This window comes from Diabrotica undecimpunctata, chromosome 6 (genome assembly GCF_040954645.1).
Source record: "Diabrotica undecimpunctata isolate CICGRU chromosome 6, icDiaUnde3, whole genome shotgun sequence".
Classification (NCBI taxonomy): domain Eukaryota; kingdom Metazoa; phylum Arthropoda; class Insecta; order Coleoptera; family Chrysomelidae; genus Diabrotica; species Diabrotica undecimpunctata.
Window position 1 is genome coordinate 107,230,778 of NC_092808.1, and position 15,140 is coordinate 107,245,917.

Sequence of the window (15,140 nt, forward strand, 5' to 3'; positions counted from 1 at the left end):
GAGCACTGGAATAAATATAGTTCCAGTGATAGAAACCCCACGAGAAATAGAAGACAAAGTCCTAGAGTTCGAAAACATCATCCAACAAGCGCTCAGAAACAGCACCACAGAAGAGGAAGTAGAAATGCATTCTGGAAGATTTAAGGATATACCACAAGCAATAAAAGACTTGATAAGGGAAAAGAACAGAGCAAAGCAGACAGCAAGAAGAACAAGGAATCAGGCAGACAAAAACAGATCAAACAGACTAAACAGAGAGGTCAAAACAGCACTACAACAACACCGTAGTGAAAGCTGGGAAAATCACTTAAGAGATATGGAGGAACAAGGACCACACATGCAAAACCTCTGGAGACTCCAGAGGATTTTGAGAATCGACAGAAAACCAATCCCCCCACTACACGGGGAAAATGGAATCGTATACACCATAGAGGAAAAAGCAGAGGTAATGAGGAGTACTCTCGAGAGAGAGTGTACATTAAATTACCACCCAGACGAAGACATCGACTTCATAGAAGAAGTCGAAAGACAAAGAGAAAGACCTGATAATCCAAACGAAATTATCCCTCATACAACACCAGAGGAGATAAACGAACTGATCAAAAACAGCTCGCCGAAAAAAGCACCCGGACCTGACCAAATCACTAATAGGGCACTAAAATACCTACCAGCGAGAGCTATAGTATACTTAACTAATATCATTAATGCAATGCTAAGATTCAAGAAATTCCCGAACAGATGGAAAGAGGCCCATGTCATAATGTTACCAAAGCCCGGAAAAGACAGCACATTCCCGCAAAATTACAGGCCAATAAGCTTACTACCTGCAATCAGTAAGATTGTAGAGAGAATCATACTCAGCAGATTACAAGCGGAAACAGATAGATTAGAAATAATACCTGAAGCCCAATTCGGCTTCAGATCAGAACACTCCAGTGAGCTACAAGTGCTCAGACTAACAGAGTACATAGCAGCTGGATTCAATGATAAACAATACACAGGAGCAGCCTTCCTTGACGTAAGCAAAGCATTCGACAGAGTCTGGCATAAAGGACTAATATACAAAATGAGAAGATACGGGTACAGTGGAGCAATGACAAGGCTGATCTCGTCGTACTTGAGCAACCGACGTTTCAGAGTCCGGATAGGACAAGTCCTATCCGAACTCGGGAACCCGGAGGCTGGAGTGCCACAGGGAGCGGTACTGTCACCCCTACTGTACTCAATATACACAGCAGACATACCTAGAACACCAGGTACAATATTAAGCCTATATGCCGACGACACAGCGATAGCGGCCAAACATAGAAACATAGACACTGCGGTGAATAACCTCCAAACAGCACTAGACGACATAGAAGAATGGAGTTTAAAATGGAAAATAGCAATAAACTCCGATAAGACACAGGCTGTACTTTTCAAAAAGCGGCATCAGCAACCAGAAGAACAGGTAACTGTGCAAGACAATCCCATTGAGTGGAAAAGCGAAGCCAAATACCTCGGAGTAATTATGGATAAAGGACTAACATTCAACAAACACGTAGAAGCCACAGTACAAAAGGCAAACATGGCAAGAGCTTCTGTAAGAGGACTAACAGGGAGGAAAAGTAAACTCAGACTAAAAACTAAGATAAGACTAATAAACAGCATAATACTGCCCATACTGACATATGCATCCCTCGCCTGGGGACATGTATGCAAAACATCAAAAAAGAAAATACAAGCGGCTCACAACAACAGCCTTAGAGAAGCAGTCAACGTACCAAGATACGTTGCAGAAAGATTCCTCTTCAGAGAATTGCAACAAATCAGAGTGACAGACACGATGAAAGAAAAAGCCAGGACAAAGTTTGCAGATATAGAGAACCACCCCAACTACATACTTAGAGAGATGATGAGGTATGACGCTTTCCACAGATGGAAGCACAAAAGACCAAAACAACAAATAGTAGAATAAAATAAAAAGTACTAGAGAGAAAATAATACCAGAGAGAGAAAAAATAAAATACTAGAGAGAAAACAAAAACACCAGAGAGAAAACACCTCAAAAATAACAACAACGCACACAGAAGACAGTTCGTAGCTCAAAACACCAAAGACTATCGCAAAGCACAGAGTGGGCCCAGTTGCCTATAGATGATAAAGTCTATATTGTTATATTGTTTATATATATATATATATTTTCAATGTTATAGTATGGACTTTACAGTAATTCTGATTTTTTGTTTCAGGGCCACCTACAAAAAAAATTATAAAAAACACAAAAAACCGGCCTCGGCCACCAAAAAAATTAAAAAATACTAACAAAAACCGGCGTAAGCCACCAAAAAAATTAACAAAAACCCCAAAACCCGGGCACGTAGGGCCCAACCCCTTGAGCACCAAGTCGCCGAACTGAGCCTAGGCTCAGAGCGGAGACTTGAGGCCCAAGTAAGCAATTTTAGTTCGCGGATAAGCCACATCATGATAACAGGATCATAGCGACAATGCGCTGTCCTGAGTTTTGCAACCGGTTAGGAAACCATGTTGGGGTTCTATTACCCAGGACCTCCACATGAAGAGCATTTGGCTGATAGTTGTGCCCCTATCGCGCATCAGAGTGCTATAGGGAGGAAAGGGATGGTCTAGAGCATTGGAGCGCGGTGGGGTGACTCCTGTATATACTCGAGTTAACACACCTCGCTCCAATGAATTGTTACACCCGAACGTAATTCTTAGGGGTGAACATGTCTCATAGGCTGGGTTTAATCAAATTGCTTGCTTGCTTGATGGTATATGTTGATGATATCGTGATTATTGGAAGAAACCGAAATGAAGCAGTTGAAGCTTTCACACGTATCAAAAACATCGTAGAAAACATCGGACTTCTGATTAACACCCCGAAAACTAAATATACGCCGGCTATATCAATAATGCAAGAAAATAACAGGTGCAACACGAAACTATAAAAACGGTGGAAGAATTCTAAATTCCTTTAACCGGGGCATACTCATCAAGAAGCTGATATGATCCATGTAGTTATTGGGAAAGTAAAAAAAATAAAATGTTAAAAAGTATATGTCTTTACTCTCTTTTATATTAACCTTGTCTTTATTATTAAAATTTCATTTACTGATAGTTTTGCAAACTAATTTTAATATACAGGGTTGGCCACTCAAAAGATATTTAATTTTAATATTTGGCAATATTCATTGAATTCTGTGAAAATGCTGAAACGATTTGTCGATTTGTATTCCAAAGGGGTCATCGTTTTATTGAGATAGACGTATGTCATGTGTCAACGTCCTCCCTGCGAGTACCACAAATCTTTAATTTTACATAGAGAATAGACCATATGTGGCACATCATCAGAGACAGAATATTTCAAAAAAGAGATTAAATCTTTGTAAATGTGTATATTTTATAAAGAACCCTTAAAAGGGCTACATCAAAAACACGAACGTTTTCGGAACAACAGTTCCATCATCAGGTTAAAAATACAGGTTACCATGCCTGAGCCACCAAAATATTAGGGTAAAAACCCTTTAAAATATATAAAGTTACCAAAGATTGTACATAATGTTATTATTATTATTTGATGGTTAATATTTTAATTAAATTTTACTTCAGGTAACATACACCCATGCTTTAAGTGAGTTCCAGCGTCCGGAGAGTAAACCTCTTCAAACGGACTTGAGCTGGTAACTCCGTTAACCGTGTTCAACGGTTCTTCTGTGGAGGGGGTCTTGTTGTGTTTCCAATTAATGCCCATTTTTGCTGTCAGTAGTCTATGGTCCGTTCCACATTCTGCTCCTCTTTTGACTCACACACCTTTAATCTTTATTGTGGTATCTTGTTTGATTATTATGTAGTCTATTATCGATTTCAGCTTTCGTGTTTCTTGCGTCCATGAATATTTTTATGTCTGAAGAATCCGTTGGTGATTTTTAGGTTGTTTAGTTCGCATAATTCAATCAGACGTTCTCCGTTATCGTTTTGTTCATCCTCTTTATTTATTATTATTTCCAATATCTTACCATACTGTTAGATTCTAAGTATTCATAGTTTACTTTAAATTATTTAGAGGTAATAATATCTTAAAATTACTTACCTAGTTGATTTAAAACATTATATAGCTGTTGAGCTTCTTCATCTAGACTTACGTTTAACATGGTCGTATCTTTAGGTACCAGCGTATCATCTAAACCACTAGAAGACGATATAGATGTGTCTTCTAAGCTAGACGGTGTTTGAGATTCCACCATTGATGCACTTTTAATGTTACTGGAACTTTGAGTTTCCGCAGGATATACTAAAAATTTATACAAATACAAAAAGGGTTTTGTTTCTTTTTTATTTAAAATTAAATAGTTTTTAAAACATTTTTTTTCTAGTTTTCAATGTTAAGTTTAACAAAATATTTAAGTCTCTCTCGTTAGGATTTGATGAAATTTCATAACAGCTCGCGATATTACTCACCCACAGCTCACAGCAATACAAGAAATTGGCTTCATAATATCTCCGTACCCCTTTCCTTATAAATTTACAACCGAAAAGATGTGTAAGCAAATACCTAATATGGCCAATCTTATTCCAAATAAATCTGAAAGGATGTCTTACGCATCTCACAAGATCAATTGAACTACAGTCAAACAACTCACGAATATTGCTTAACCACGAAATTTTAGGGTTCTTATGCCTTTGATTTTGCTGTGCATTATATTCCTTACCAGTTCGTATTTTCACCTCTCAAAATATGTTCCAAGTATTCCAGCTTCCTGATTTTTATTGAATTTAAAACTTCACATTGTTTTCCTAGTTGTTCGAGAACTTATGAGTTTGTTTTGCGATCCGTACATGATATTTTCAGAATACGTTGGTAACACCACATTTCCAATGCTTCTAGGTTTTTAACGTTTCATTGTCTCAGTGTCCAAAATTCAACTCCACAGAAAATTATTAAAAGTTGACCGTGCAACTTCTATGCAGCACCTAATTTCTCCTGTTTGATCAGTATCTTTTTGGTCCATGCTCCAAGATATTTGTATACTCCATTCGCTTAGCTCGGGCATATTTTGACAGATTCATTGTCGGAAACCTACAACACAACAATTCCTACTTCTCTGTATTAATACCTCAAGTATCCTACTATTGCAGACTTCTTTCTTTAAAAAAAGAAGAATTATTCTAAATAGTGGAAGTATATGCTAAACCCATCAAATTTTAGGTAGTATATATTTAAAAAATATATTTTAGTTGTTATAATTTAACATAACTATTTATTATATGGTGCAGATAAATAAATATTTATTGTCGGTAAATCGCAAAGTTCTATTTTATTTACTATTTAGTTTGTTTACTATTAATATTGGCTATGAGTACGTGTGCTAGGTCGTGATTTCGTAATTACCATAGTTGTCTTCAATTTTATTTTTAATCCATAATTGTTGCAATGTTGAGCAAGCTGTTGCAATTGTTGTAGTGTTCCCGCTAAAAAAACGGTGTCGTCAACGTATCTTATGTTAATGTGTAGATCACCGTGTATTATTATCGGCCAGCGCTAATTCACAGATGACTTCCCTATATAAATTAAACAACAATAGTTGATGGTGTAATAAATAAAAAGACATATTCCAAAGATATTATAAAATTTTTAAAAAACCCAAAAAAATACTTTACCGTAAAAATAATATTTATTATAAATTACGTTAAATTCTTTTTAATCAAATATCTAGGGCACACATATTGGATAACAGTGTGTGTCCAAAGTTTCAAAACAATTTGGTTGTGCTTTAAGCTCAACCTTGAAGATTCAGCATTTTTATATAAACATTATTTGGCCTAGTACACGGATCGATTTGCCATAGACCGATATATTATAAAATGGTAAACAGACCAGCGATCGAGGTAAATTGATAACTGTAATTTAGTTTAGCCAGTCGATAATTGTATTCAAGATGTAAGCATACGTAATTAATACATCGTTCAATAAGTAATGGCATCTAGAAGTTATACCGTTGTAAATAGTAGTGAATAAATACGTAACATCACAATTTAATATATATATATATATATATATATATATATATATATATATATATATATTATATATATATATATATATATATATATATATATATATATATATATATATATATATATATTGTAACGATATGAATCGCCTCCGTCACGTCAGCACTTCGTACACCACCCACTCCCACCAACAAGTTCCTCCTACATCGACGCGCGCTAGAGGAGATGGAAGGCATACGACGATATAAAACAGCATACGCCACAAGAGAAAGTCGAGTTCCGCTAGTGCTGATTTAGTGGGAACTCCACCGGGCCTCTGGGTATTGACTGTAGGCCAACCGTCTGGAGTTCCGTCAGAGTATTGATCTGATAACAACTCCTCTGGCCCTAAGGTATTGACTGAAGGCTAACAGCTTCTGCTAGAGTGTTGATCTAGTGGCAGTTTCCTACCCGGTCGTGGAGTATTGATATGAGACAAAGCTATTCTTTCCCATGACTAAGTACTGATTAGTCACTGTCCTCTCCTCGCCAAACCGAGTGTTGATCGGCCCGTTCAATGTCTATTTCTTTGATCCGTCCTTTCCTGTCTTCGCCGCATTTGTATTAACACACCGTAATTATCGTTTAGATTTTATGACATTAATTGTATTTTACTTTTCGCAGGTATTAAACAGTGAGTAATTCAGACGTCGATACAAGCCTAAGATTAAGGTTTAAATAGTTCTATACATATTATTATCTTGGATACAATTTTATTTTGTTATTTCATTTATTTAGAATAGTTTTGTTTAAATTAAACTTGAGTTTAACTGAGTCTGTTGTCTAAAAGAGCTACCCGTCACATTATTTACCATTACCATTAACATGGAGGCGATACAATATAATATACAATACCTTTTTATTTTTATAAGATAATGGAATACACCCAAGGTGCATCCCCCGGCGAATCTGCATGTCCTCAGTCAGTTCATCTTCAACTTTCACTTTCACTGTTTAATTCCAGTATAGAGTACATATAATTCTAATGCCACTGCTGTCTATGTTTTTGTTTGACAAAATTTCTTTTAGATTATGCGGCACTCTTTCAAAAGTTGTCTCGATGTAATCAATGAAACAGACATTTACTTCCTGATTAGATCCAGAAAATGGTGTTTCACAGTTTTATGTGCTGAATCAAACAGTACCTTATGTACATCTCAGATATAATTTCTAAGACGTGCACACTACTACGTTTGCAGATGAAGCTTACATCTTGACTTACTAGTATTGTGGGGTATATTTTCGATTCTTCTTTACCCAGAGATCTGAATGAAAATCACAAAGATAACCACGGCGGAGAACATCTTTGGTACGATGTGGGTAGAGAAAGTAACAACCCTAATTTTAAAATTTGTGTAAAATTAACTAGCACGGTAACGTCTAACTCATAATGAGTGGCTACAAACACCAGCGAACCAAAAATGGCTGGCTGAAAACAAACTCGCCAATCTGTCTGGTAAGCATGGCGTTTGAATGTAACTACACTGCCTAACATGGTGAATCTTCAAACAATACGAAATGATCCCCAAATGTCTAACACATCATTCAAATCTCACACCATCAAGGTATATGAGGTATAATGAAAGTTAGGGGAGGCTAAAATTCGCTTGTAAAGCCAAGAATAAAAAAAGGATTCAGTAGGCGGTACTATATTATCGCGAAGCTTTATGTTAATCAACAAAATTGCTGTTTTTACTATTTTCTTTACAACTCCATAATATTTTTAATCAAATTTCTATTCAGCAGCAGTTTTCGTTGGTGTGTCTTCTTTAAGCTTGTTATATGCTTTATCGATTTCGTTAGTAAGATCTTTTTTACGTTTCCTGTACAAAAATTATGAAACATTTCAAAAATCAAAATAACAAATTATGATCAGTTTAGACTTGACATTTTGTATACCTAACGGCCACCCCTTCGTTAGGTACACAAATAGACTCTTCCGCTGTGACTGTATAAATATGAAAATGTTTAACTAATAACCCTTTTTACCGCACTTTGATACAATAGTCGAACTAATCAATGCAAAAATCCAACATTGTATTGATATGAAATTACATTTATATAAAATTTCATAGCAACTGTTTCGTATCTTTCAGAGTTGCGGATTTTGAACATTTTCCGATTGAACATTATGGTATGGAGCATTGTCAATAACTAGCTCCCTTCTTAAAGACAAATTTGGAATCAGTTTTGTTTCCAGTCAATTTTTATAGTTGACATAGTCCATATCATCGTGATAGTCGCCCATTTTTGATTTAAAAATCGACTAAGTGTTTGAAATAAAACCATTTTACCGTCCAGCGTGCACTAACACAAGTCGTTGTCTTTTTGACACGGGTCTCCGGAATCCTTGATCTATCGTCCGACGGATCTTCACGGGTATGGGAAGAATAGATATATGTTTCATCCACATAAATACTTCTTCATTCTTCTTAAAACGTTAAGTCGAAGAACCCTAATAGCCAGACGTTTCATTAATATATGCCTGTTTGTTTTGGTTTTGCCCCATCTGAATCTCAATTAGTGGATTATTTTACGCAGACTTTCTCTTCTACCCGAGCAGCCAAATTCCTCTTTTACCTTTTTATGGAGGTAAATTGTCCATATTTGTTTTTGTAGACACTAAGTTTATAATGTTTAGCATGGAACGACGAAGACTGACGTAATTCGATGCTTTGTTTAATGACATGTTTAACCATTCCGACGCTGATTCCATCAGCTTTCGCTACGCTTTCTTGTGCAATGGTTATAGAAATAAGCATGTTATCATTACTGTCCTATTCCATGAAATTATAAACATAATATAAAATAAGTTCATGATTTTGCGCGTTCAAAATTTTATGCTTTACAACCGAATTAAATTGCATTACGAAAATTTGATCCTTAAACTATACTTCGAATATACATTAACCAACGTTCGAAAACAAACTGAGCGTCTCCCTACCCTGGCTGATAAAAAATAACTCCACAACTCAAGATTAGAAACTAACTGGACTTGGGCAGCCTGTGCATGAAATGATCTAAGATCTACAAGTTACAATTATCGGTTAAATCAATTATTCTTCTTCTTCCTATGCCGTCTCCATTAACGGAGGTTGGCGACCACATTTTTAAAAGCTTCTCTGTCTTTTGCAACGTGGAATAATTCGTCTACAGTCATGTTTGTCCAGTCTCGAATATTTCGCAGCCATGACTTCCTCTTTCTACCTATTCCCTTTTTGCCATCGACGCTACCCTGCATGATGACCTGCAGAAGACTACATTTATTATTTCTCAGTATGTGTCCAAGGTATGCAGTCTTGGGTACTTTTATCGTTCTCAACAATTTTTTGTCTCGACCCATCCTTCTCAGCACTTCCTCATTGGTGACCCTGGCAGTCCATGGAATTCTCAACATTCTCCGGTATATCCAAAGTTCAAAGGCTTCAATCTTCTTAACTATTTGCGCTTTTAGTGTTCATGTTTCTACCCCGTACAATAGTTGCGACCAGACGTAACATTCAACAAACCTCAGTCTCAGCGTAGTATTCAGATTTTTGTCACAGAACAATTGCTTGAATTTTAAGAAAGCTGCCCTTGCCATTTCTATTCGTACCCGGATCTCTTGGTCTGGATCTAATTATGTGTTGATGTAAGCTCCCAGATATTTATATTTTGTCACTCTCTCTATTTGCTGTCCACCAAGAGTTAGTTGTTCATTATTTATTGGACTCCTTGATACTATCATAAATTTGGTCTTATCTGTGTTGTTATCAAGTCCCATTTGAATGCATTCACTATTTATTGCATCTAGTAAAGTTTGTAGTTCTTCTATACTCTCAGCCATAATTACCGTGTCATCTGCAAATCTCATGGTGTTTATGATTTCTCCACAAATTCTTATTCCCTCTTTTCTTTCCCATAAGGCTTTTCTGAATATGACCTGTGAGTACACGTTGAAAAGCGTCGGAGACAAGACGCATCCTTGCCTAACCCCTCTCGCAATCGGTATATTATTTGTTTCTATATCGTTCACCTTTACTACTGCTTTCTGGTTCCAGTATATAGCCTTAATAAACTCAATGTCTTTTTTGTCTAAATTGATGTTTTTTAATTCATCTATTAACTTCATATGCTGCACTCGGTCAAAGGCCTTCCTAAAGTCTATGAAGCATACATATGCACTCTTGTTATATTCCCGACATTTCTGCAAGAGTACCGTCAACGCAAATAATGCCTCTCTTGTACCCATGCCTCCTCTGAAGCCAAACTGAGTTTCATCTATCTGCTCCTCACATTTCTTATAAATTCGGTTTTGAACAATTTTCAAGAGAATCTTTAAAGGGTGGCACATTAGGCTTATCAATCTATAGTCATTACATGATTTGGGATTGTTGTTTTTTGGTAGAGGTAAAAATATCGATTTAAGCCATTCTTCCGGGATGTTGCCCTCTACATATATGTGGTTGAGAATTCGGGTGAGTCTCTTTATATTACCGTCATCTAAGGCTTTTAACAATTCAACTGGAATTTGATCAGGACCCGGTGCTTTTCCTTATTTTGCATTCTGTAGGGCATTCTTTACTTCTGAGGGTAAAATTTGTAGGTATTGTTTTTCTTCACCTATATCTTGTTCATTTTCTCTCTCGTCATGGAACAGATGAATTATATATTGTTCCCATACTTCCCTTATTTTGCTCTCTTCAGTAAGTATTTCTCCATTATTATCTCTTGTTATGAGTGTTCTTCTTTTTCTGGTGTTGCCTGTAAGTTCTTTCATTTTTTTATGTAAGTTTGAGGTGTCATGTTTGTTGCTGAGTTCTTCCAATTCCTGGCATTCTTTGTTCATCCATTCCTCCTTAGCCTTTCTGATTTCATATTTGATTTTATTCTTGATGGTTTTATATTTATTTTCATCTTTATTTTTGTATTTTCTTTTTTCAGTTATTAGCTCAACTATTTCCGGTGTCATCCAGTCTTTTTTAGCGGTTTTCTCTTCTTCGCCTAGGCCTCCTTTCCCGCTTTTAGTATGGCTTTTTTCATATCTGCCCATTCAACGCTTCCTTCAGTTAATTTATTTATCTCTGCGTTTAGTTGCTGTTGGCAGTTGTCGTCTTTTAGGTTTTTGATGTTAATTTTGGTGGTTTTAACTTTTTTCTCCGGTTTCCTGAGTTTAATGTTGACGTTTGCTAGTAATAGATTATGATCCGTATCTGCATCTGCGCTTGGATAGGTTTTTGCACTTTGTACTCCATTACGAAACCTTTTGTTAATCGTTATAAAATCTATTTGGTTTCTGATTATATTGTTGGTGTTATTTTTTGGAGAAGTCCACGTGTATAATCTTCGTAAGGGTAGGTCGTAGTATGTATTTGTTATGACTAATTCTTTCTCCTGGCAGTACTGGACTAGTCTGTCTCCTCTTTCGTTTCTTTTACCTAACCCAAAATTTCCTACTATATTTCCAGTTTTTCCTCGACCGACTTTAGCATTAAAGTCGCCCATAATTATTTTTACCTCCTGCTTCTTTATGTTTTTTGTTTTATAAATCATAAATTTTATAAATTATAATTATTATCATAAATTATATTATCATAAATTTTATAAATTTTATAAATCATAAATTTTATAAATTTTTTTGTTTTATAAATGTTTATAAATCAATTATAGTAAAACAAATACGTTTAATGATTTAGTTATTGGAGAAGTAAAATATTTAGTTTTCTCTTTTTCACTCATCCACAACTAACAAACAAATCACTACAACTACAGCAATTACCTGAAGCATTTAGCTTATCCACTACATTTTTTTCTGAAGAAAATACAGCTAATCTGTCTCCTAAAGCTTGTTTGTATATTAAATGGGATTTGGTTGGTGGCAGATTAACATGTTGCAATTCCAATAAATGGTCTATTTGTGAACTCATTCCGTTATTTCGACGTCTTTGTTTTTCATCTTCCCATATGGTTGATATTCCAGGATTTGCTGCTATTTTACCAGACGCTATTTCTAATCTGTTAATGATGAATTAAATCAAACAACAAATACTTTATCAAAATATTTGTCAAAATTTATCAAAAGCATATACATATATATTATTATTTGAGCTAATACCACATAATTGGAACAAAAATCTTTATTTCATATATCATGCCCCATATACTATTACCCAAAAGACAAAAGACTTTTACTGTCTAGGATAGGCTGATGATATTGCAATCGTCGTCAGGGGCAAATTTGACTAGTGCTGAAAATAGAAAGATAATCGAGGAGATATTGTAATGTGACAACCCATCGATGCAACAGCTACGAGATATAGCTTTGACAATAAATTCAAAATTAATATACCAGGCAGGGAAGACTGGAAGGAAGGTGAACCCATACAAACGAAAGCTATCGATGGCTAAAAAACATCGGAGGATGTAAGAACCGGTATAGTAGGCACAAAGTAATGATACATTTCCCTGTAAGTCTATCTAAAGGCGGACTCAAACCACTCGTGTACTTGGCAAGTCTTTGTAAGTATACGAGCTTTGGGATTGCGATGGCAAGCAGGGCGCTCACACGACGTGTACAATTCACAAGTACACGAGCGTGAACATACAAGGCAAGTATACGCAAGTATTCTTAAAAAGCTAGACAACTGAATCAGTGGTGTGACAGTCAATATGGATAGAGGTCGTCCGGAAAATCTCGTTGTTGCAGCTTTTGTTGTGATGAGCTCTGCTTATTTAATTAAATTTAAAACAAGAGAAGAAGATGGTGGATGGTATCATGAAATAAAAGTCCAAACAGGTAAGTACCTGTATTTACATTTGACTAAAACATCATTGTAGATACAGAAACTGAAAAAAATATATAGGTACATAAATCTTTTTCTAGATACAGCGCCACCCCATATGTTGCAGGATCTCAAACGAGAACCTTTAGGCAATGTGGCCATTAGCGAATCTTTTTTTTCTTCAGTTCATTTATAGTGCACTAGACAGATGGAAAACCAACGAGTGGCAACGAGTGACAAATAATTGTCCGAATAACCCACTATCGCCATTATTCGTCAAGTACATGAATGTTTTGAAACCGGCTTAAGAATATCACATTTTCCAGGCGGAAATAACGGCAATCCGTCATTGCGTGGAAGAAATAGAAAAACAGAAAAGAACGTAACATTCAATTGCCATCTTCACAGATAGCCAAGTAGCGCTTAAGGCACTCAATTTTGTAGAGGTCAATTCTAAGATAGTATCGGATTGTGTGAGTGCCCTAAATAAACTAGGAGACCGTAGCAAGAATACGGTAGCCTGGGTACCGGGACACAAGGGTCATATGGGCAACTAAAAACACATTATCCTAAATTTTAAGATACAAATTATGTCAAGTTAGAATCACCCTATTATTGGGCTTCTTAAAAAACTAGTATGGTGTTGTAGATATTTTAACATTCACATTGACATATTACAATTTAAGAGAAATTAGGTTAATTTAAGATCAGATATATTGTAAATTAGATATGTGTTATCATGCCTTGATATCTAAGTTTATGTAAGATGTTCCGATCCGAAGAACATGACTTGTTACCGTTCTGTTCACTACGCTATCGAGCTGCTTCTAGATGAATTGGACTTAAATTATTTTCAATTTCACAGAATAATATAAATAAGTTAGACTTTCAGCAATCGGTTTGTACAATATGACAAATAAAGATTTAAAAACATTAAATAAAGAAAAAAATTTTCAATTATATAATATTATTTCCCAAAAAAAGCATTACAAAATAAATAAAGCAAACATTATAATTATAATTTGACCTTACCTATTCAGTATATCTTCCGCAAAACAATCACCTTCTAATTCACAAACAGTTATTCTTTTCACACTTTCTGAAAGATATAACTCCGGACTAATAACAACTTGATCACTGTTTGCATCAAGTCCTCGTCTGTACTTTAATTTGGAAAGATTCATGTTACTCATACCATGCAAATTATAATCCATCATAAACTGTAAAGTAAAATTTAGGTGAGCTTCGTGGGCTTGATATATATTGCCCAGTGTACTTTGATTCATTACCAAACTGGTAACTTTTCGTACGAGCAAAGGATTGTACAGATAGATTTTGAAAAACTGATGTTCTTTTGAATGGTATCCATACATTGGTCTAAAATAATTCATCATCAATGAGTTTTTAAATAAACATTTTAAATAGTATTTTGTGTTAATAAAGAATGACTGAATGAATGATTTAAATGTTTTCAATGTTTAACGAGGAAGTAAAATAAAGTTAAACCTACGAAAGTAGTAACCTTGTGACGGGTAGCTCTTTTAGACAACAGAAGGAACGAGGAACTTTTGGTGGAAGTGCGTGTTTATTGTTCTTGTGTGACCGTCAAAAAGATGCTCCCCTTTGTAGATCTCAGGCGTGGTCCTACTAACTCAATTGGGACACTGTGCCAAGGCTTTTCCATAGTGCTATTTGAACATAACCAGACTAGTACTTTTTCTCTATTCGGCAAACGGTTGTCGCAATTCTTAACTGGCCTGCTGCTACGCCGTTCATATTCGATTTGGTTTATATTCGGGTTAGGTTCTTTTTCGGTTTTTCTTCGGATTCGGTTCCTATTCGGATTAGTTTATTTTCAACTCTTTTTTGGATTTGGTTCCTATTCGGGTCTTGTCAAATCTCCGCTATCTTTAAAAAAAATCCCTTTTTGGACAGACAATATATCCACGACGCACCTGTCGTGACACCCGCTACTGAGTGTGTCTCTGTAATAGAGATGAAACGGGTCGATCAACACTCGATACGACGAGGGGCGGAAAGCGACTAATCAATACTTGGTCACGGGAAAGAATAGGTCTATCTCAGATCAATACTCCAAGACCGGAAACGGAACTGCCACTAGATCAACACACTAACAGAAGCGGTTGGTCTTCAGTCAATACCCTAAGACCAGCGGAGTTGTTATCAAATCAACACTCTAACGGAACTCCAGGCGGTTGGAATCCAGTCAACACCCAGATTCCCGGTTGTTGTGACTCGGGTAAGTCTTCGTCACATCCACTATAGCCCTCCATCTACTATGATCTTGCGTTTACATTTCCCACTATT

The 15,140-nt window shown here is 35.9% G+C and overlaps 1 protein-coding gene across 2 annotated transcripts in view; it reads right to left on the reverse strand.

Annotated features, from left to right (window-relative positions):
* The window catches only part of PolZ1 (DNA polymerase zeta catalytic subunit), a 62,554-nt gene that overhangs the window by 41,519 nt on the left and 5,895 nt on the right, over positions 1–15,140 (reverse strand). For both annotated transcript variants that reach the window (XM_072535080.1, XM_072535079.1), the window contains exons 3-5: positions 13,845–14,189; positions 11,810–12,045; positions 4,091–4,291 (exon numbers count right to left, since the gene is read on the reverse strand). In XM_072535080.1, coding sequence (XP_072391181.1) covers positions 4,091–4,291; positions 11,810–12,045; positions 13,845–14,189 — 782 coding nt within the window. The remainder of the gene's footprint in view (positions 1–4,090; positions 4,292–11,809; positions 12,046–13,844; positions 14,190–15,140) is intronic.